The sequence below is a fragment of the Marmota marmota genome, unplaced genomic scaffold (genome assembly GCF_001458135.2).
Source record: "Marmota marmota marmota unplaced genomic scaffold, marMar, whole genome shotgun sequence".
Taxonomy (NCBI): Eukaryota; Metazoa; Chordata; class Mammalia; order Rodentia; family Sciuridae; genus Marmota; species Marmota marmota.
Genome location: NW_025999990.1, coordinates 7,550,144 through 7,571,319, shown reverse-complemented (window position 1 = coordinate 7,571,319; position 21,176 = coordinate 7,550,144). Strand labels below are relative to the sequence as shown.

The 21,176-nt window shown below is 39.8% G+C and overlaps 1 protein-coding gene, 1 long non-coding RNA gene and 1 other non-coding gene across 14 annotated transcripts in view; 2 read left to right on the top strand and 1 right to left on the bottom strand.

Annotated features, from left to right (window-relative positions):
- Zcchc2 (zinc finger CCHC-type containing 2) overlaps window positions 1-17,645 on the top strand; it is a 55,560-nt gene extending 37,915 nt beyond the window's left edge. For 4 of the 12 annotated variants that reach the window (XM_015482178.2, XM_048806116.1, XM_048806115.1 and 1 more), the window contains 3 exons: window positions 4,162-4,290; window positions 8,558-10,051; window positions 10,979-13,054. In XM_015482178.2, coding sequence (XP_015337664.2) covers window positions 4,162-4,290; window positions 8,558-10,051; window positions 10,979-11,046 — 1,691 coding nt within the window. In that variant the 3' untranslated portion in view covers window positions 11,047-13,054. Of the gene's footprint in view, window positions 1-4,161; window positions 4,291-8,557; window positions 10,052-10,978; window positions 13,055-14,312; window positions 14,428-15,424 lie in introns of those variants that run through there. The other 8 variants (XR_007348780.1, XR_007348778.1, XR_007348782.1 and 5 more) reach the window with 8 other exon arrangements.
- Trnaa-agc lies at window positions 7,926-7,998 on the top strand. Its single transcript has one exon. It is a non-coding gene; the product is annotated as a tRNA-Ala (tRNA).
- Window positions 16,246-20,897, bottom strand: LOC125617702. Its single transcript, XR_007348784.1, has 3 exons — window positions 20,371-20,897; window positions 19,618-19,738; window positions 16,246-16,382 (listed from the first exon to the last, which is right to left on the bottom strand). It is a non-coding gene; the product is annotated as an uncharacterized LOC125617702 (long non-coding RNA).
- Window positions 20,898-21,176: the final 279 nt, after the last annotated feature.

Genomic DNA, 21,176 nt, shown 5'->3' with positions numbered 1-21,176 from the left:
GACATGGAGGTAAACATTTCTTGCCATCCTTATTAGGACTTACCATTTACTCTTCTTCTGGTGGTAGCAGTCACCCAGCCTGTTTCTTCCTCAGGCCAGTTCTACACCAGAGCAGACAGAGGGCCTACCATCGTGGAGGGTCTTTTCTACAGCTTTGCAAGCCACCCTCAACAAAGTCTGGGCATGTTCCTATCTAAGTCTGTTTTTAGAATATTTTTGACTTTTTTTTCCATGACTTAGTAACTGCCTTTATGGGACTTTTGAGGAATTCTCAACCTCAGATTTTTTTTTTAAGCTAGATTTGTTGTGGTTTTCACTTACCCACCATTATTTTATAGTCTTTCTATGTTTAGATTCGAGGTTCATTTTACTGAGAAGTCCCCTTCTGTTAATTCATTGATTACTTTTGTGTGTTTTCCTTATCCTTACTGTTAATGATAATAGTAAAGATTGAAAAAAGAGTAAAAGCCCACAGATCACTAGAAGAATATATTGTCCAAGTGTGCACTTAACATATTTACTGACTGAACCCACAAATAAGAATTTTTGTTTTTAAATTTATTTTAATTATAACACATTCAGATGTGATGCAGCATAAATAATAAGAGTGTATTCCTAAGTGAGGCATATAGATATTTGTATAGAGAGAATAAATAGTGATGAAAGAAAAATAGAGTTTTCTGCCCCTCTAAACTCTACCTTTTGAGTCTACAGCCATCTGCCAACTCATTGAATTGGCCAAACTGGGGAAAAAGTGGTATGGGAAAAATCCATCTTGTCTTTATGAGGATCCAGTTCCAGGAACGCACTGCAGCTCTTTATTCTCTGAGAGTCCCTACAGTGATGCAGCTAAGGGCAGGAGGAAAAAGCTAAATAAGGAAGGCAGTAGATGATCTGGAAATAAGATATCTCAGTAGATGACTGGAAATCTACCAGGCCTCCCTGTCACTGTTCCCTCCTAGCTTGTTTTCTGCACTGCTACCACATAGACTTTGGGTCATTCTCCTGATGAAATTTCTGTCAGATACATGCCCCTCCAAACCATCATGCTGCCTCAGCTCCCATGGTTTGAGAACTCTTGCTCACCCAAGGAGAGCTGCTGCTGCTTGCCTTTGTAGCCTCCTATTTTCAGAGAAACAGTTCATAGACATTGACCAGAAGCAGCTGTGGTTGTGGATCTTGTATCCCTTGTTTCTTAGATGTGTGACTTTTCTCAAATGGTAGTTTTTGCTTTGGTAAATAGGGAATAATGCTGCCTCACTAGGTTATAAGATTAATAATCTATTAAAGCATTTTACTGGTACTGAGTACCTAGCTGTTCAGTAATTTAGTTTCTTTTTCCTCTGCTAATAAGTTAGAAGAAAATATACATTTTATAGGTTATTAAGAACTTTGTAACAACATCCAAATTTCAGTTCTTTTTCCCTTTACCAACCATAGAATTTTTGAATAAGCCAAACCTTATTTCATTTTGTCTTATATATATGTCACTGACTCATATGTATTTACATTTACAGTGTTATTTTGAATATGTATACTTTGGACAGCTTGCCTCATTGGTGTCAGTTGTATGTCAACTCAGACTTAAAAAACAACTCTTTATTAATTTCTCTTTGAAATATTAGGATTCCAAAAAGGAATTATCTTGAGGCATTTGGTAAACTGAAGATACAGTTGAAATTTTTTCCCATTATGGAACAAGAGCTAATAAAATGTAGATGCTATACTGGGTCCTTGTGATTAGTAGATTGCTAATATCTTTAAATAAGCAGTACTACTTAAAATATATATTTTTAAAAATTTAGTTTTAAAATTTTGATCCTATTTTGAGTAATAAACCATCCACATCACTAATTCCCAAATAAGAACAGTATAAAGATTCCTCACTGCATTCTTCCATGTTGTCTGCTCCCAGGAAGTAATCCATGCTATGTAGTTGTCTGTGTTTATTTATAGTGTTTCTTTTTTTTTAAACTTTGTTTCACTTAAGAGATACATGCATTACTCAGAGACCATTAAGAACTCTTACTGTTCATCATCATCCCAGTGTTTCTCCTGCCCCACTCTGTTGCTGATTATAAATAAAATGTTTGGCCTCTCAGTTTCTTTTACAAGCTTTAGAATGATCTAAAGGTCTTCAACTTCTTAAATAATCCAGAAGATAGATGTGGTTCAAACACCTATGGTTTATATAAATGGTTCTTAACTCTAACAAACCAGTTGTTCAGAATTACCAATAACCAGAATTTTTGTTAGAGTAATAATGTAAAGTATTGTGGTGGTGTTGTTCTGCCTTCTTGATCATGTGTAAGACCTTTTTTATCATTTGAGACATGATGGCAAATTTAAAAGTTTGTATCTATTTAAAAGGGCAATTTGTGGCATATTCTTTGACATAATTGTTTCATTCTTCTGTACCTTCTGAATCTCGAGAGGATCACATAATTTCTGACTATAAAAGTTCCCAAGGTTCTGCACAAGTCTGAGCACTTTCTGAATCATCAGAAAGAAAAAATGCTTTTATTGCAATGAATTCCTGTATTTAGTTCTTTGAAAACTGCAGTTTAATATATGGCAATTTGATAATTAGAATATTCACTAGCAAGTACAATGTAAAGGAAATTATGTTATAAATCTCATTTAGAGACAGTGAACTATTCATTTTGTTACCTGCTGACTTTGAAGTATTTATATGCAGATTTTCCATATATATTCCATCATTTATAGGTTTCGTTTTCATGAGTCCAATTTAATACAAAGTTGTTAACCACTATGGCACATTCAATTGTCTTTCAATCTTTGGTGTTGACTTTGACTTGAATCCATTTTTTTTAGTCAAGTTATAACTAATAATTCAGAGAGCCTGTTATTATGTATAAATATGTCAAGATTGCTTTTTTAAAAAAATTATTACCTGCCCATATAATCCTCTGCCACTTTTCTTGTAGCCTGATGAAGTTTTATAAATTTTTCCCTTGGCAATTTGCTGTTTAAGTTATCATCCAGAAGGAATTAGCTGCATGTACATTCATAATGCCCTTATTTTTCTTCAGTATTCATCCAACATTTGAGTGGCTGGGATAGGCTAGATCATCTGGGAACAATCTTAACACTGTTATAAATGGATCTCCTTAAAAAGATGCAAGGTAGTCAACTAAATTGCCCTTTACACAAATAGTGTCTTTTCTCTGACACAGCATTTTGCCAAGTAATTAATAACCATTATCTTTGGTTCCGCCAGGTTGCAACAGAAATGATTTGCTCATCTGTAGTTCTTAAGGATACTCTGGAGTTGCTCATATGGGAATTTATACACTAAACATGTATTTTGTATTTGCTGTAAGGTAGAAACTATGCAGGCCATTAGATTTATAGAAATGAATAGGACAGTTCCCTAAGTCTGGCTAGTATATGAATGTCTAATACCAGCTACACCAGTAATCTTTCCTTATGTGTCCAAAACGGATATAGCTAGTTGATTATGGAAGAATCTATACCCACTCCTATCCCTGATATAGTCCTGGCCTTTGGGTGAAATTTAGAGGCTACCTAGTCTACTAGATGGGAAGCTTTTTTATTTTTTTAAGTAATGGGGCCTTGTAATTTTTACTGAATAGGCTTTCTGGAAGTCTACTCTGTTCTTAAAAGGACTTTCTGACAAGCTATGAGAAATTATCATATCTAGACTTAGAACGTGGCTCAAAGTGGTATTATTGGGCTGAGGTTGTGGCTCAGTGGTAGAGCACTTGCCTTGCACATGTGAGGCAATGGGTTCAATCCTCAGCAACACATACATACATACATTCATACATACATACGTAAATGAAGTTATTGTGTCCTTTTATAACTAAAAAAAAATTTTTTTAAGTGGTATTATTGGATAGACCCTACAAAAACCTACAGAGAACCTTAAATTCTGATTTTTTTGTGTGTGTCCATAGATTGACTTGTTCTTTTATGCCTTTTTAAGAGTATGTTTATTATTTTCAGTTAAAACAGTCACTTAATGATAAATTTTTACCTAGGTCAAAAATAAACTTTTTAAGTAGAAAAACTGAAAAACATATACATTTATAGCTACACATAATTTCTAATGATTTAATTTGAAATTTAATGTAACTACTTAACATGATTTTTTTAAAGTAGAATTATTATTTTTAGATGTGAATTTGGACATTGGATCTGGACATGACACATGTGGAGAAACATCTTCAGAGAGTTACAGTTCTCCGTCTAGTCCACGACATGATGGAAGAGAAAGTTTTGAAAGTGAAGAAGAAAAAGACAGAGGTTTGCTTTTAGGATGGGGTAATAGAGAGAGGTGGGGTGGAGGGAAATTTTTATTTTCTCTTACAAAGAATTTTTTGTTCTATAAACCCCATTATCAAGTTTAAATTTGTTATGAAGGAGATGTTAAAAACCATTGCCTTAGAATTTCCTAGCAATGTTGATTTTATAGATTTATTTCACTGCACATGAAATTGAATAGAAGACAGGATCATAACAGTATGTAGTGTTTAAAAATTAAAATTGTGTGTTAGGTGCACTTGTATTTATACTTTAATGTTTTTATGTTTGATTCTTTTATCATAAGATGTCCTTCTTAGTCTCTAGTAACAATTTTTGTCACAGTCTCTTTTGTCTGATAATGATATGGCCACTCCAGGTCTTTCGGAGGTACTACTTGCACAGTACCTATTTTTAATTCTTTTAATTTAAACCTATGTGTGTGTTTATTTATTTATTCATTTATTCATACATACATACATATCAGGAATTGAACCCAGGGGTGCTTAACCACTGAGCCACATATCCAGCCCTTTATATATTATATTTGGAGAAAGAGTCTCACTAAGTTGCTTAGGTCCTTGCTGAGTTGTTAAGGGCTGGCTTTGAACTCCTGATTGTCCTACCTCAGCCTCCCAAGACACTAGGATTACAGGTGTGCACCACCCTATTTTTCTTTAAATCTGAGATGTGTTTCTTGCATACAATGTAGCACTTAGTTCATGGTTTTTATCCATTTTGTTGATCTTTATCATTTGATCTGAGTTTTTAGTCCACTTATGTTTAATGTAAATACTGATACGATAGTTAACAATTGCCATTTTACTATTTGTTTTCTCTGTGTATTACATTTTCATTTCCTCCTTGCACAGATACTCAGCCAGCCAACAGTGAGAACCTGAAGACTTCTTGGGTCTTTTCTGGGACTCTACATAGCCCATAGGCATGAGCATAGCTTTCTACCATTCCCAGTAATATGAGAAAGCTTTTCAAAGCCTCCTGTGGACATTTCATTCCCCAGTTTTTCAGTTTTAATGACTTTTTGGTTAGTTTCCTGTTAGCCCCAACTGGTAACTGCCTCAGGCAGCCACATTGTTAAGTAGTTAACCACTAATAAATTATGACAAGTGTCCTGTAGATAAGAGACCATTTAACACAGAGTGAGTACTAGTTGCATAGACAAGTCACACATTGACAGTTTTTTAGTGATGGGGCTTTGGAGGAACACCAAACATAGGTTCTTTCTAGAGATGGCTATGCTACTAGTTTTTTTTACCAACCATAATTGAGGACCTATTAATCTACAGGGCTATTTCAGAGCTGGAGAAAGAGATGGGATTAGGGTAGGGCAAAGTAAAAGGCCATAAATCTCTCTGTTATGAGATTCAGCTATTTTTTCCCCCTTGGGTAAATGTTCCTCAGATTGCCGCAAGCCTTTTAGTTAATTTCCATGGTTCTAAAAAGGTTCGATAGTTTTTACAGTGGTTCTTATTACTTTTATATAGTGGGTCATTGGAATTTCTTAGTCTACCATTCTGGTTTGAAAGTAAGATCTTAAAAAAACACATTTAATAGAGGATGTCATTCTTTGGAAAGGGGTGGCTGTTGGGGTTGAACCTAGGGTTGCTTTACCACTGAGCTACATCGCCCCATCCCTTTTTATTTCTTATTTTGAGATAAGGTCTCATGAAGTTGCCCAGGTGGCCTTGAACTTGGCCTCCTGAGCAGCTAGGATTATAAGTGCACCTCCACACCTGGCTGAGGATGTTGTTATTTTTGTACATGCTGGCAACATCTAATTATTAACATCTTGGTCCTAGCGTGTAACCCCTACTGGGGTGGGGGGCAAATTCAAGTGATTTCTCTGTGGTGATCCTTAGATCCACTGTTTTAAAAAGCTAAGTCCTTTCTTGTTTGAGCAGTGTGTAGTTCTCTGGGACGTTAGCTTCTATATTGCCGGTCCAGTCATATCTTAGGAGCTATGCTGTGGTGTTGTGATTCTACCACTGGTTCTATTAATCTGAGTCAATATTGTACTTCTGTTCTGTAGCTTCCTCACAAAAGAACAAAACGAAAATAGTTTCACAGAGCTATAAGAGAAATTTTTATGCCTTCCCCAGAATAGACAAACTTTTATTATGTTTCATTGCATACTGTGTTTGGTTCTGTTGGTTGTACAAATAATTTTGTGATTCTTTAGCCCACTCATCAGATTTGACTTGGTTGTCAGATACTTGGGTAACTTTGTAGCATTCCTTTCCTGTCAACAGATAGTGTAAGTCAGTTGGCCTGTGTGAAGGAACATGGCCTTTTTCATATAGGCTCAGTTGTTAACAAATAAAAAAAAATGAGCCTTTCTTAAATGAAAGAATCACTTAGGGCTCTCTCTACTCAGGGGAAATATACATTGTGATGGAGAGTTTTGATCATTTTTAGAAGTTTTAAGTACATGCAAAGGTTGCTTTAAAAATTATGTGCCTTTGTTCTTTCTGTTGGTCATTGTGAAGTTTTGCTTGAGACTATGCTTTCCAAAGTCAGTATAAAAGAGGAATAAGGCCTAGTCTAAATATCTAGATGAGTCTTTACAATGCTCAGAAAACTACTTGGGACCATTTAAAATCATGGGGCCATTTGCTATGACTTAAGAAAATTTAAACAAAGCTTAGTTCATACAGAAATTTCACTGACCGGTCCAGCTTCTTTTGGACTTCATTTTTGCCCTTAAATCTGCTAATGGGATAATATTGATATAATGCCTGAAATAGGTTCTTGATTTGGGGAAACTCTTTGCTTTGCAAAGCTTGGTAAGAAATACCCCAATTATTAACTAATTAGGGGATATTTATGCTAGGACCATTCATTCACTAATTGAATGTTTTCTCTAATATAAATTAAAGTAGTTCAGTTAATAACACTTTTGACATTTCTCTGTCATTAAGTACCAAGTGCAATTCAGCTTATATTTATGAACAGAAAGTTTTTTAAATGGGCACTACATGTAATTGAATGGTCTGTGTATGCATCGATGCAATATCTGGGCTCATGATGTTTAAGCATTGTGAATTCAATATCATCTTTTGTCCCCCTTATACCAAAAGCCTGGAAATCTAGGAATCTAGACCAAATAGTTCTGTGTGTAAGCATAAAAGTGATGCAGTAGTGAAAACAAGTGCAGTATAGTTTTTTTCCTGCCAGTTTGCTGTTTTGATTTTGGGGAAATGGCAGTACATCCATATTTGCCTTGTTTCTTGTATTGTAGGATATTCATTTTATGACTAATAGTGGCTTTAAATTTTCTTTTCTCCATTGAAATAGTAGCCTGGCACGGTGGCACATGCCTGTAATCCCAGTGACTTGGAAGCTAGAGCCAGGAGGATTGCAATTTCAAAGGCCAGCCTGTGCAAGTTAGCAAGACCCTGTCTCAAAAATTAAAAGGGCTTGGGATGGAGCTCAGTGTTTTAAAGCACCCTTGGGTTCAATCCCTAGTGAAACACACACACACACACACACACACACACACACAAAGAAATATATAGTAGCAAGAGTATTCTTTAAAAACTCTTTCATTCTCTACCTTTAGATGTTTGAGTTAAATATTATCTTGATTGAGGTCATTTAAAAAATAATCATTTAGGGCTGGGGATATAGCTTAGTTGGTAGAGTGTTTGCCTAGCATGTATAAAGCCCTGGGTTCAATCCCCAGTACCACCAAAAAAAAAAAAAAATTTATCTGAGACAAACTGAAGATCTTGGGTTTGACAGTGCAGAATGTGAAAAAAGTAGATTGCCTAAAACTGATTAAGGTTAAAAATAGCTAATACTTTTCTTAGTAATAAGGTAATAAGGTGGTAGTAAATAAATGTCTGCATTTTATACTGGGCTTCATTCAGTCTCCAAATAACCTTTTGATTTATTATTTTGCTTATATCTCCATATTTTAAAAATAAATCCATAGAAAGACAAATGTTTTTAAAAGGTCATTTTGGACAGTCAGAACAGGTGATAGAGGGACATATTTTATACTTCAGAGCTAACATTAGATATACTTAATTTTTATTTCTATCAAGAAAGATTTAATGGGCTGGGGTTGTAGCTTAGTGGTAGAGCACTTGCCTAGCACATGTGTGGCACTGGGTTCGAACCTCAGTACCACATAAAAAAATAAATAAACAAAATAAGGGTGTTGTGTCCATGTACAACTAAAAATATATTTTTTAAAAAGATTCCAGTTATGCTTGGGTTAATATATATTTGTATTTGTTTTCTTTAGACTCAGACAGCAATTCTGAGGATTCTGGGAATCCATCAACAACCAGGTTTGCAGGTTATAGTTCTGTCAACCAGACTGTCACTGTCAAGCCACCTGTTCAGATCGCTTCACTAGGAAATGAGAATGGAAACCTTTTAGAAGATCCCTTGAACTCGCCCAAGTATCCACATATTCCTTTTATGCCAACTTTACACTGTGTCATGCACAACGGTGCCCAGAAGTCTGAAGTTGTCATTCCTCCACCCAAATCTGCAGATGGCAAAACAATAGGGATGCTTGTTCCTAGTCCTGTTGCTATTTCTGCGATAAGGGAATCCACAAATTCAACCCCTGTTGGACTCCTAGGGCCAACAGCTTCTACTGGAGAATCAGAGAAACACCTTGAATTGCTGGCTTCCCCTTTACCTATTCCATCAACCTTCCTTCCACACAGTAGTACTCCTGCTTTGCACCTAACATTTCAGAGGCTAAAATTGCCGCCACCACAGGGATCTTCTGAGAGTTGCACAGTTAATATCCCACAACAACCAACTGGAAGTCTGAGCATCGGATCACCAAACACTGCCTTTATTCCTGTTCATAACCCTGGTAGTTTTCCAGGATCTCCTGTGGCTACTACGGACCCCATCACAAAATCTGCATCCCAAGTGGTAGGACTAAATCAAATGGTGCCTCAAATTGAGGGAAACACAGGGACAGTCCCTCAGCCTACCAATGTGAAGGTAGTTCTTCCAGCAGCTGGTCTCTCAGCTGCACAGCCACCAGCTTCCTACACCTTGCCAGGCTCTCCCCTTGCTGCCAATGTGTTACCCACCCCAAATTCCAATGTGCTCAACACAACAGCCACTTCTGCCCAGCCAGCAAGTGCAGGCATCAGCCAGGCCCAGTCCACTGTTCCTCCTGCAGTTCCTACCCACACCCCAGGCCCTGCCCCAAGCCCAAGCCCAGCTTTGACACACAGTACTGCGCAGAGTGAGAGCACATCCTACATCAGTGCTGTGGGGAACACGAACTCTAATGGCACAATAGTGCCACCACAGCAAATGGGCTCGGGTCCTTGTGGTTCCTGTGGGCGAAGGTGCAGCTGTGGGACCAACGGAAACCTTCAGCTAAATAGTTACTATTATCCCAATCCAATGCCCGGACCAATGTACCGAGTCCCGTCGTTCTTCACTCTGCCATCCATTTGCAATGGCAGCTACCTCAACCAAGCACATCAGAGCAATGGAAACCAACTTCCTTTTTTTCTGCCTCAGACTCCATATGCAAATGGACTGGTGCATGACCCAGTCATGGGGAGCCAAGCCAACTATGGCATGCAACAAATGGCAGGATTTGGGAGATTCTATCCCGTATATCCAGCACCCAATGTAGTTGCCAACACCAGTGGTTCGGGGCCCAAGAAGAATGGGAATGTCTCATGTTACAATTGTGGTGTAAGCGGACACTATGCACAGGACTGTAAGCAGTCATCCATGGAGGCCAATCAACAAGGTAATCACAATAACTCCCAGAGGACTTGTTTTTGAATTCACCTGTTTCTCCTTCCTTCCTTTTCTTGATCATGTGATTCTGTTGTAGCAGAAAGATCTGTTTGTGTGTTCATTTACAGATGTGTTTTCAGTGACAAATTATAAATTGCAACCAGAAAAACCTAGTATAGACCCAGGTCACACAGAACCCAAGGAAGGTCAAAGGAATTTATTTCCCAATTAAGGAATAAATTCTAAAGGCACTTTTCAAGGAATATAGCAGGAATTTGAATTATATAACGTTAAATCTCTTATCTATGGCACTTTTTAAAAAAAATACAATCCTGTTTCAAAGAGGAAGCAAAAATGTTTAATACTGAAAAACTAGAAAATAAGCTAGTCATCTGACATGTAAGGTTTTTAGTAACTGTTCAATATCTGCGTAACCAGCTGACCTCGTGTGTATGCCCAACAAATGTCTAAGAAAAAGAAATTCAGATTCTACTGCATTTTAGAGCAACAAAATAAACATTGGTTTGGGAATAAGGGAAGTAGATCTAAGTTTAATGTTACTACCACCAAAATGAAGGAAATGTGCTTATGCAAGTAATGAATAAGATACAAAATTCAGTGTTGACTTCCAACCATTCTCTTTTACTTACATTTGGCCTTTATCATTTTACCATATCTTACTCAGAAAAAAAGTCTTGATTTGGGAGTATATCTATTTGGTATTCTTAAAGCAAGATCAAGTTTGATGGCTTTAGGTTAAACTTAAAGCACAAGCTTCATATAATTATTTTTTTAAAAATAATTTATTTGCCATTTTGGAGTGGTATTAATGCTTAGAAAAGTGCCTTCTGAAGAGCATGCCCATTTGATATCTTGTAGTGGTTTGTGATGCGTGTCGTTAAAAGCGGTGACTTAGCAGTTCTCTTTCCCGTTTTAGGCACTTACAGACTGAGATACGCACCTCCCCTCCCCCCTTCTAATGATACGTTGGATTCTGCAGACTGAAACAAGTAAAGCTTGCCTACTTAATACACTCAAGTGTGGGGAGTCATGGGGTTTGGAGGGGAGGAAAGGAAAGGTATTTTGTTTGTTTCTTTGTCTATACATTTCCTAGATTTCTATGCAGTTGGGAGTTTTTATTTCTCTTGTACCAATGTCCAAAATAAGAAAGAATGCAATGCTTCTGAGCCTCTGGTCTCCTGGTTCAACAACAGGCTTATATGTATGATACATGTAACTTAAACTTCAGACAAACTATCAAAAGGAAAATGTTGATGCGTGCTTTTTTTTTTACACTGAATACTTGCTGTGTGCAATGTTTACTGAATCTTTAAAACTGTGTATTTGACCTTTTTTTACAACACTGGTGACAGTCATATGGTTTTGAAAAAAAAAAAAGAAACTGCTTCTTCCCCAGCTTTTCTCACTCTCACCCTAAACTACACTGCTCTGGCCAGCCACCCTTGCCCTTTCCCTGGCCTGCGGCACGAGTGCCTGGCAGTGTACTTGTCCACATTTCTGTAAACTGCTCTGCATAAAAAGGGAGGGTAAAACTTTTCACCTTAATCCTACATGAGAAGTTAAATTCCCAAGATAGTATGTATATATGTAATAAACAGCATCACACAAATACATATATGCAGTGCTTGTTGTCCAAATAAACATGAAAATAAATAAGTGGGAGCAAGAGGAAGAAGTCAAACCATATGAAGCTGAAAGATATGACCTATGGACAGAAAGCTTTTTCTTAAAAAAGAAAAGAAAAAAAACATCTCTCTCCTTTCATCATACTTTTCTAGCCTGTTGCTTCAGAGAGACACAAAGTGAACACACTGGTGTGAATGTCATTCTCTGTGTGCTTGTGTTTGTGATGAAAGTCGACAGCCAGTTCTACTCGTCGTCTACCACCATGTCCTGCTCAAAGACACTACTTGAGTAAAGATTTCTTCTTTTGCTATACCAACTGTTACAGTGTTACGTTGTGTTTAAAATGTGTGTGGTTTATTGCAATCCGAACAGAAGCTATGGGTTTCTACAAAAAAAGTCAGGTATTTGTTCCCTAACCTGTCTCTCGTAGCAAAGTCACTTTTATAAACGTTTACCACTATGCTTGATTATAATGTGAAAGACTGAATTCTGAGTGTGTTAAGATGGTATTAATCATGTCAGTGTCATGTCACTAAGTTTAATGCTGCTGTTTAAAAAAAAAATTTTTAAAGCCAATCTATGTACTAAATTGCTTCCAGGTAATTTTTGATTTCCTAAAGTGCACTGAGGTTATCTGGAAGATTGGGTGTATTTTTTGGTGACTGCTGCATTCAACAGCAATGAACAACTACCACTGTATAGTCATAGGTTTAAGGGTGGGGGGTTTTGTTTTCCCATTCCTCAGTACAGAGCAGAAATGATAGATTTTTGTGTGTGGAATAACGTTGGTATGCAGCAGAGGAACTTAAATATTTGGTCTTGGTTCAGAAGCCTAACAGATTGCTAGACAAAAGAAAAAACTTGAAGAAAAAGAAGCTTAATTTAATGCTTCATAAGTAGCATTTATATTTATAGCACCAATGTACATTTTGAAACTTTCAGGGGTGGGAGTTATGGGGAAGGGGTTATAAAGGGGTAGATGAAAGCTTTAATTTAGAAAGAAAAAAGTTCGAGTAAAGGAAATTATTTTGATTAAATATATTTTATTTGATCTGGGTATTTTTGGACCACATTATTAAATTAATTGTTAAGCTGCAGTTGGGTTGTTCAGGTGAGAGTGTTGATACGCCACGTGTGAGCACGTTGGGAATCACTTGCCAGTTGTACTTTATGGAGCTTATTTTATGATTTAAAATACTGTACTGTACATAGGAGGTGTGTTACCTTCTCCTTATTTGTATGTTTACCATATACTTTGATATTTGAAATGTTATGTACTGGAAAGGCCACTTATATTTCTAGAACAGATTGGATTTTATGCAACCTTTTTTCCTTGAATTAACAGCAATAAAAAAAATGAAAAACAGCTTAAGAATTGTGCCTTATTGCCAATTTTGTAAAAATTAAAGGTAGGATATTATACATGGTGATTTTTTTCTTTTTTTTCCGGATCAACCGACCCATTTCCCTGTATCATGGACAGTGAATCCCAAGGTCATTTATCACTTATCATCTGGATGTTCTTCACTCTTTCCCCAAATGACCTTAGGTCATCTGTAGGTCATCTGTGTGATTACTGAAAAAAGGGAGACTTCTTTCTGTCTCTGCTGAGCACACACTGTGTGCCAGGGCTACAGTGGCAGACAGCAAAGTCCTGTCAGCCTCGAGCTTGGCTTTCTGGTTTAGGGCCTCCCTCACTGGAAGTATGAAGGACCTAATTCACTTCCTCAGATTTTTTTGGTTTTGTTTTTTCAACCAGGGAACTACCTTGGTTCAGTATTGAATGTCGAAACCATTGGTTCTCTCTCCTATCATCCAATCTCAAGTCAAAGTTCTAAACCATCTATAAGGTCTAAGACACCGGTGGGAGCCACTCAGTGTGCTATTGCTCTGCCTGAGACCTCAGTATGGCCCCTGCCTCAGCGTTCAACAAGGTGGTGGACACTCAGAAGGGCCAGGCCCCAGGACACTGGATTGTTTTCTGTAGCCACCTGAGTGTTCCCTTTGTAACCAGGCAGTTGAAAGGATTTGATTGTTTACAGGCAGCAACTTTTCCCTTTAGCAGATAAATGTACACCTGAATGTAATAGGTGAGTCTTGAACCCACAAAATTACAAGAATGTCTCCAGTGTCCTCACTTGTGTTCCTTGCCTGTCCCCTCTCTCCCCACTACACTAAGGTAATGGCTGCTTTAAATTATATTATTCCTTTGCTTTTGTCTGTTTTCTCACCTCTGATATTTCCCCTAAAATATACAGCTTATTTTTGCTTTCCTTGAGCTTTATAAAAAGGGTACCTTTCCATACCTCATCTTCTGAGGCTGGCTCTATTTATCTGGTTTTATGTCCCAATGTGATGTTCCTCATGTTTATTCATTTTGCTACCTTAAAATGTTCTTTTGGTGGCAGGAGGAGAATATAAAACAGTTTATCTGTCATTCTGTCAACTGTCATTTGGGTGTTTTTCATTTTTTTTTCTATTTATGAGCAGGGCTGCTAGGAACCCAATCTTGATGTATGCAGGAGTTTGTTAGGGTGCACATCTAAGCAATCACTGGACATTCAGATGCTCAGTTTTCCAGGATTTTCTGTATTGTTTTCCAAGTGATTTCATACTCATACCAGCAGTGTACCAGAGACTCCTGAATCCATATCCTGACACCCTCCCAAGATGATGTCATAGAGCTATGGAAGGCAAGGACAGGGATGTGCAACCAGAAGATGTTGGCCCACAGGGGAGGTGAGTCTGGAGGCCAGGACAGTGTGAGCAGGGTTAGTGGTCACCACATGGGAAAGGAGACATAAAACAGGCAGTTGTATGTTACACACAAATGGCAGTAGTGTGTGGTTGGGGAGGTGGGGGGGGGAGCAATACATTATTAAGGAGAATGTATTAAGAGATTTGTGGGTATAGTTGATAAAATAAGGTGAGAATGGAGAATTTAGAATTGATAGAATAAAAAATAGGGAGTTACCAAGTTGTAAGTAGTGGAAAAACATTAACTATGGTATTTGAGGAAGTCGTTGGGTGGTTGAGGAAAGAAAGCCTGGAAATTCAGAAAATGGGTAGCATGAGGCAGTGGTCCCGACTAGAGTTGGCAGTGGGAACGGGCCATCTAAGCTTGAGCATTGGCATAGTGAAGTCAATTTAGAAAAGGTTTGATACAAAGAGAAGGAACCTTGGGCCCCTGAGCTTCATTTTCCCTGGATGTTAAATGAGATGGCTTATTTTAAATCATGTCTGTGACGATTAAATGCCATAATAAATAGGAAAGGCCCAACTTAATAAAATAGCACCGAGGAGGCACTCAGATGTTTGCCCAATCAAGTTTTGATGAACAGAAAGTTCCATGCACTTCCTGTTTTAGAAGATGGAAAGAGTGTGGAAAAGAATGTGTGAGTCTAGGAGTGAAGATGATGGTTTTTTGGGTGGTGAGAGACCTCGTAAATAAAGTTCTTCTTTCTGTTAGGGTTAATTCTGCTCCATTCTCTCATAAAAAATTCCTTGCCCTTGAAGATTTAATCTAGTCGGAGAGTTTGCCAATTAGTAGCAGACATGAGCTGTATATACATGGCCAAGTCATCCCATCCTGATTACTCCATGCCAAAGTAAAATCAATCCATCATAAGGCAAATCCACATTTTTTTTTACATAAATGCTACAAATCAATTTTTTCTGAGAAGGTTCTAAAGAGATTAAAGCACAGTGTAAAATATCTTTCTTCTCTTTTTAACAGGAACCATCTAGTACTTACAAGCATCATCATTTGAGCTTGGAAGACACCTCTTTTCAATTCTGCATACTGATGACAAAAGCATTCTAAGGTTGAGGCAGTGAAGCCACATGGAGGCAAGCTGTGACAGTAGTTCAACCCCACCACAACCCTTCTGTAATCTTTTCTGGAAAGAAGAAAATGTCAACTCCCCATCCCACAAAAAAGGGCCCATTTATTTTCAGATAAATGAGTTTTGAGGTGTGTGCTCTGACTTGAAACAGGGTCACTGCATTCCTTCAGCTTCAAGGGGTGAGGCCTGCTGTGATGAGAAGGAAGGGCTCCAGGAACTCAGCTGAGCAGCACGTGTTTCAGCTGCAGTACTATTGACCCTTCAACATGACCCTGAACAGAGAGGGCAGGCCATGTTGTGCAGCCTTGTCCTCCAGGTACCCCCAGTAACATTGACTTGCACAGTTTGTATTCCTAAGGTCAGTCTAGCATCAATATTTTGTTATCACTATGTACAAATCACAGCTGTTGGGTCTATACATGCAAAGTTATATAATTCCTAAGTGCTGTCTTTTTTTGAAAAACACGCCCGCTCTGTTGGAATATAGGTACACGTGCCTGATTTTTTTTTTTTTTTTTTTGGCATAAACATTTATCAGCCTTAGAACACAGGGATGTTAGACTTCTCTCCAGTTCTGGAAAGTGCAGCACATCACACTCCAGGGGACCAACGACTGTTCCCTCCCACAGTCACAGCTCCATCTGCAGTGACTGCTGGACTTGGTCACCAGAAGCTCTTCATCCCAAAATTCTGTTTCTTTGAAATTGGTGGGTGGGAGGTGGGGTGAGGTGGGGCTTGGGTGGTTCTTCATCATTTTTCTCTTTCCTCTTGCAGCTCCAGTTTATCCATTGTGGAAGGTCTCAGCCAGCCTCTCACCAGAAGAAATTGCTGATTGGAAAGCAGTGCCACCTGGTGAGAGACAGGGACAGTGCAAGCAAACAGACGTTATTTCCTACTGACCTAATTTAGAGAAAATTAAGAGTTAGAGAGAAAACATTTATGATTGTTAAGTCTGTGCCAAGATCTTTAAAGAATGCAGGCAGCTGGCCATAAAATCAGTTTGAGTAGTCTCTCTGAGCCATTGTGATCCCAGTGGTGTAGAAAGTATATAAACATCCCAAAGGCATTGATAGTACTTTACAGTTTGCATTGCACTTTCTTCTGTGTTCATTTGGTCACCACACCTGTGAAGGGGATGGGTGACCAAATCTGTCTTACAGGTTAGGGATTCAGGGTTCAGGGAGATCAAGTGGTGCAGACAACGCCATTGATGAAGGCTGGACCCCCAACTTCAATTTAATGCTCACCTGCCCCCACATCTGCTTCTTTACTGGAACAAGTGCAGTGACTTTTAAGGCTGTAGGACCCACAGAACTAACAACCTCTGGATTCCTAAGAGAGGGCTGGGCCACATAATGGCCATACCCGGCACACAGGCCACATCCTAATCAAGTAGGGTGTCTCTGAAGGGTTTCTTCAAATGGTTATGGGGAAAAGTTTCCAGAATTAGGAAACCTTAGGTCTTTCAGAACTGAACTTTAAGCATTTATCCATCTCAGGTAAATTCAAGGAGTATCAGTGCTGTCTATATTGAAGGTTTAAACATGCACAGATACCCTCTGTTGGAAAACAGCTTGGCTCTACAGAGGTTTTTATTATCCCTGTGTGTCTTAAGCATGCAGTGACGATCCCGTTAGTTGGAAGACTTCAGAAATGAAGCAGTGGTGCAAGCAGAAAGAAAAAGTACTGATACCATAAAGCTCCAACATTCACATACGTTTTTCCCAAGCACCTTTCTATCCACCCACCTCCCAAAGAAAATCTCCGAAGCAAAGAATGATGGTGGAAGTAGCCCTCATGAAGAAACAGTAACAATCACCCAAGCGGCTTGTTGAGTGCTAAGAGTGCCACCAGATGACTTAATAGTTAATGAAAAGCTCCACTTTGCTAGCATGTCGAAGTTAGGTCATAGTCATTATATGAAATTGACTGATTCTGAGTGCCTTCATAAAAATCAACTTTTACAAGAAGAGGCAGTATGACTTGTGATTTTGTTCCTAAACCCTACCCACTCAAATGTGACCTTTCTCAGGCTGATTTACAGAATGGGCATAATAACACTTTGTGGAGTGGATTAAATCTGCCAAGTATATAAGCACTAAATGTCTGACACATAGTAGGCTCTTAATGTGTGTGTGTGTGTGTGTACACACTGGGAATCAAACCTAGGGCCTCACACATGCTAGGCAAGGGCTCCACCACTGAGCTGTGGCTCCTTCCCCCCACACACACCCATATCTCCTCCGTGAATTTGTAAAGGTAGGTATCACTTGAATGTCGATGATAGGCCATTCACTTGGCTCATTTCAGCCTCATAATATCCCTGTGAGGTAGGTGCTGTACCCCATATTATAGTTAGGGATCTTTGGGCACAAAGATTAACAGCTAAGTGTCCAAGGGCACAGAGCAGTTAAACCCAGGTAGTGTGGCTTTAGGCTGCTGCTCCACATCTCCTTTGTGTCAGGTTTTATCTGTCACTGGGGTACAGTCAGCCTTGCACGGGAATCAGGCAGGCCCTGCCTTGGACATGATCATCTGGAACAACTGGCTTTCCTGGGTCTCTCATCTCATCTGAAAGCTACATGGATCTCTGAAGTCCCCTAGAGTTCCAAAGTTCTGTGATTTGAAGCTTGCTTATTCACTTTAAATTATTTTTCAAGGTTTATGATTCTTTAGCTTCTTTTTGTTTTGATGGAATTGAAGTCCTCTTCTGGTGTGGTCAGGAGCACAAACCCCAACTCTGTTAAGGGCTGTGAGACAGGACAGTGTGTTCAGGCCTTGAGAGAAGACTGAAATTAGCCAGTCGGTCACTAGGTGGCAGCATAAGCAAAGTGCTAGCTGCACTTGGCTGTCAGCTGCTGGAGCAGTTTCGGTTCCATCTTCATTTTGCTCTTCACTGCTGTATTGATACAGTTTTCATGGGGGCGGGCTTGGGGGTAGCCAGTTAAACAGTGCTCATAAATATGAATCATGCTGAAGGATGTGGGGCTCAGGTCAGGAAATTATATGAAGTTTTGGAACACAAGTACTGCTTTTGCCCTGTAACATCCAAGTTGAATAGTTGTGACAAACAAGGTGTGGCCCTCAAAGCCTAAAATATTTACTGCCTGTCCCTTTACAGGAAATAAAAACTCACCAATCCCTGACATCTTCCTTAAGTAAAGAGGCACTTCCCATTGTCTTTAAAGTCCTATTCTGTGATTAGGAATTTGCACCCTCTTTTTTGGTAGTGTTTTCTTAGCACAAAAACAGCATTGCTTAAGTTACTGGTACTTGCAAACATTAGCTGGGAGCACAGCCTAGTGAGGGCCACCACCAGCTACATCATAGTGACATGCCCGCAGGTCACCAAGATGAGAGGTTAATGCTGCCTGTGGAAAATTGCCAAGGATTTCCAAAGGACACATCGTGTGCCAAAAGGAAGAAGGGAAATTTTTCCTTAAGAGTGGGGAAAAATGGCATCATCAAAGCTGTGTTTCTGAAAAACTCATTATGGGATATATCCAGTAAGAGGATGAGAATCTAGAGAGCACTGGCAAGAGCCAGGAAGGAGCAGGCCTGGGTGTGGGTGCCAGATAGGTGAGAGTGGGAAGTGGTTGCAGATCCTCCTTAACCAAAAGGAGCCAAGAGAAGTAGGGATTTGGAGGGTTTGTGTTTGTTTTATTCTTTGGCACTAGGGATTGAACCCAGAAGTGCTGAGCTACCTCCAGGTCCTTTTTTTTATTCTGAGACAGGGTCTTGCTAAGTTAGGGAAACTGGCCTCAAACTTGGGATCCAGCCTCAGACTCCCAAGTCACGAGGAGATTATGGGTGTGAGCCATTGTGAGAAATAGGTTTGGAAGAGAAATACACGAGTTCTGCTTAGCTGTTAGGTCAGCAGTGCTTCTGAAAGTGCTTGGGTCACCTCATCTGAAGAGCTTAAGTAAAAACAGACTCATTGCCCCTCTCTCCCAAACACATCCCACAGAATGGGGATTTCAGAGAAAGCATCAAAGAAAACTGAGAATGATAATTCAGAGACATTGGAGAAGATGGAGAGAATGTATTCTGAAGAAAAAAAACAATGGGAAATGACTGTCATTACCATGTGCAGTATGGATGGGGAATACTCTTGTCACTGGTGAAGACCATTGCAGAAGGGAGATACCCAGGAAGGGGATTGAGAGCAGAGCTGGGAGGACTCCTCCAGGCCTTGGAACTTACTGCTGTTGGGGAAAGAGGAAAATGACCGGATGGCCCTTTTTTTCTTAGTTTAAATAGGAAGGGTCTGCAAGAGAGGGAGTAAGCCGAACACTACTGCATAGAGCAAGGGCTGAGGAGCACTGAGTCAAAGGCCCAGCTGCCCTGAGGGCTGGCAGAGGTCACAACCAAGTGCTTGTGTCCATTTATTTCATAGATCAAATACTGAACCATCAGAGGGGGGAAGAAAAATTTTCTTTGCCTCTACATCAGCCTAGACAGCAAAGGCTTTTCTGGTTTTGTTTTTGTTTTTGTTTTCCTGTCAATGTGGGAAGCTAAAGAAAGAGAAGGGCTAGGCTGAAGATCTTAAGATTCCCTGTGAAGATTCTGTGTTATTTCAACCCCTCTTCTGGACTTTTCCTTCTTTCCATCACTCTCCCAAGGAGCCCATTTCTGTCTCCTCTACAAGCCCAAATGCCTTTCCAGACAGGGCCAGCTCCTGCTTGGCTCCCAAGGTCAGAAGTCGGCTGCTCCCCACAGCCACCCTGGGCCTGGTCCCAGGACCCTGCTGCCTCCCCCACCTTCATCCTTCACTTTTTTGAGCTCAGGTTCCTGTCCCAGCTTCCATCATTCCAAATTAAGTAGAGAGGAGACTTACCCCCAGGAGACCTGAGCCTTGTCCAGGGTCAGGAATAAACGTGGTCACACATCACTCAAAGAAACCTGGGGTGCAGGAGAGTCCCTGACGAGGAGCCGTCTTTCTGCAGTGGCAGTGTACACGCTGATCTTGGCATGCCGGCAGCAGAGCCTGCAGGAGTGCCGCAGCTGGGCTTGGCTGGTGCGCAGGCAGCAGAAGGTGAGTGTCTGAAGTCAGCCTCCTGGGGCTGGTGGGCGTGAGGGAAGAGCAGCTCGCTAAACATAGGAGCATAAATTCTATTTCTGGGGGGTGTTTGAACCAGTGGGATGAGCAACTTCCAAGCACTTCAGGAGGATCTAGGAACTAACAAATGAGTGACCCTGCAATTCTACTCTAACCCCATCTGCTAGCTACCTTTTTTTGAGCAGCAGAATAACATGGATGTCATTGGCGTGGGAGGCTAAAATATGCCACCCCAAAATACACTTCCTCAGCACATTTCGGAGATGAGTATTCAGAGAAACTGCAGACACAGGAACAGCTCTGAGAAGGCCTTTTGTAAAAGAAATGGGTGACTCTAACGGAAATGCATGCTTGTGAAGTAAACAGGGTGTCAACAGGCCTCTTGAGGTCCCCCTTCTGCCTTACCTCATTGTAGGGAGGAACATGTGGACATCCCTGCCCAGAGCTGGCCACAGGATGTCTTGGAGCGCTTTCTGAGGGCTCTTACCCAGGAGACTTTGCCTGCATAATAAAAACCTTTGTTCAAGGCATGGCCTCACCTCACATAACCCCTGCCCTCCAGGAGCCCCACTGCCCTGTCCCTG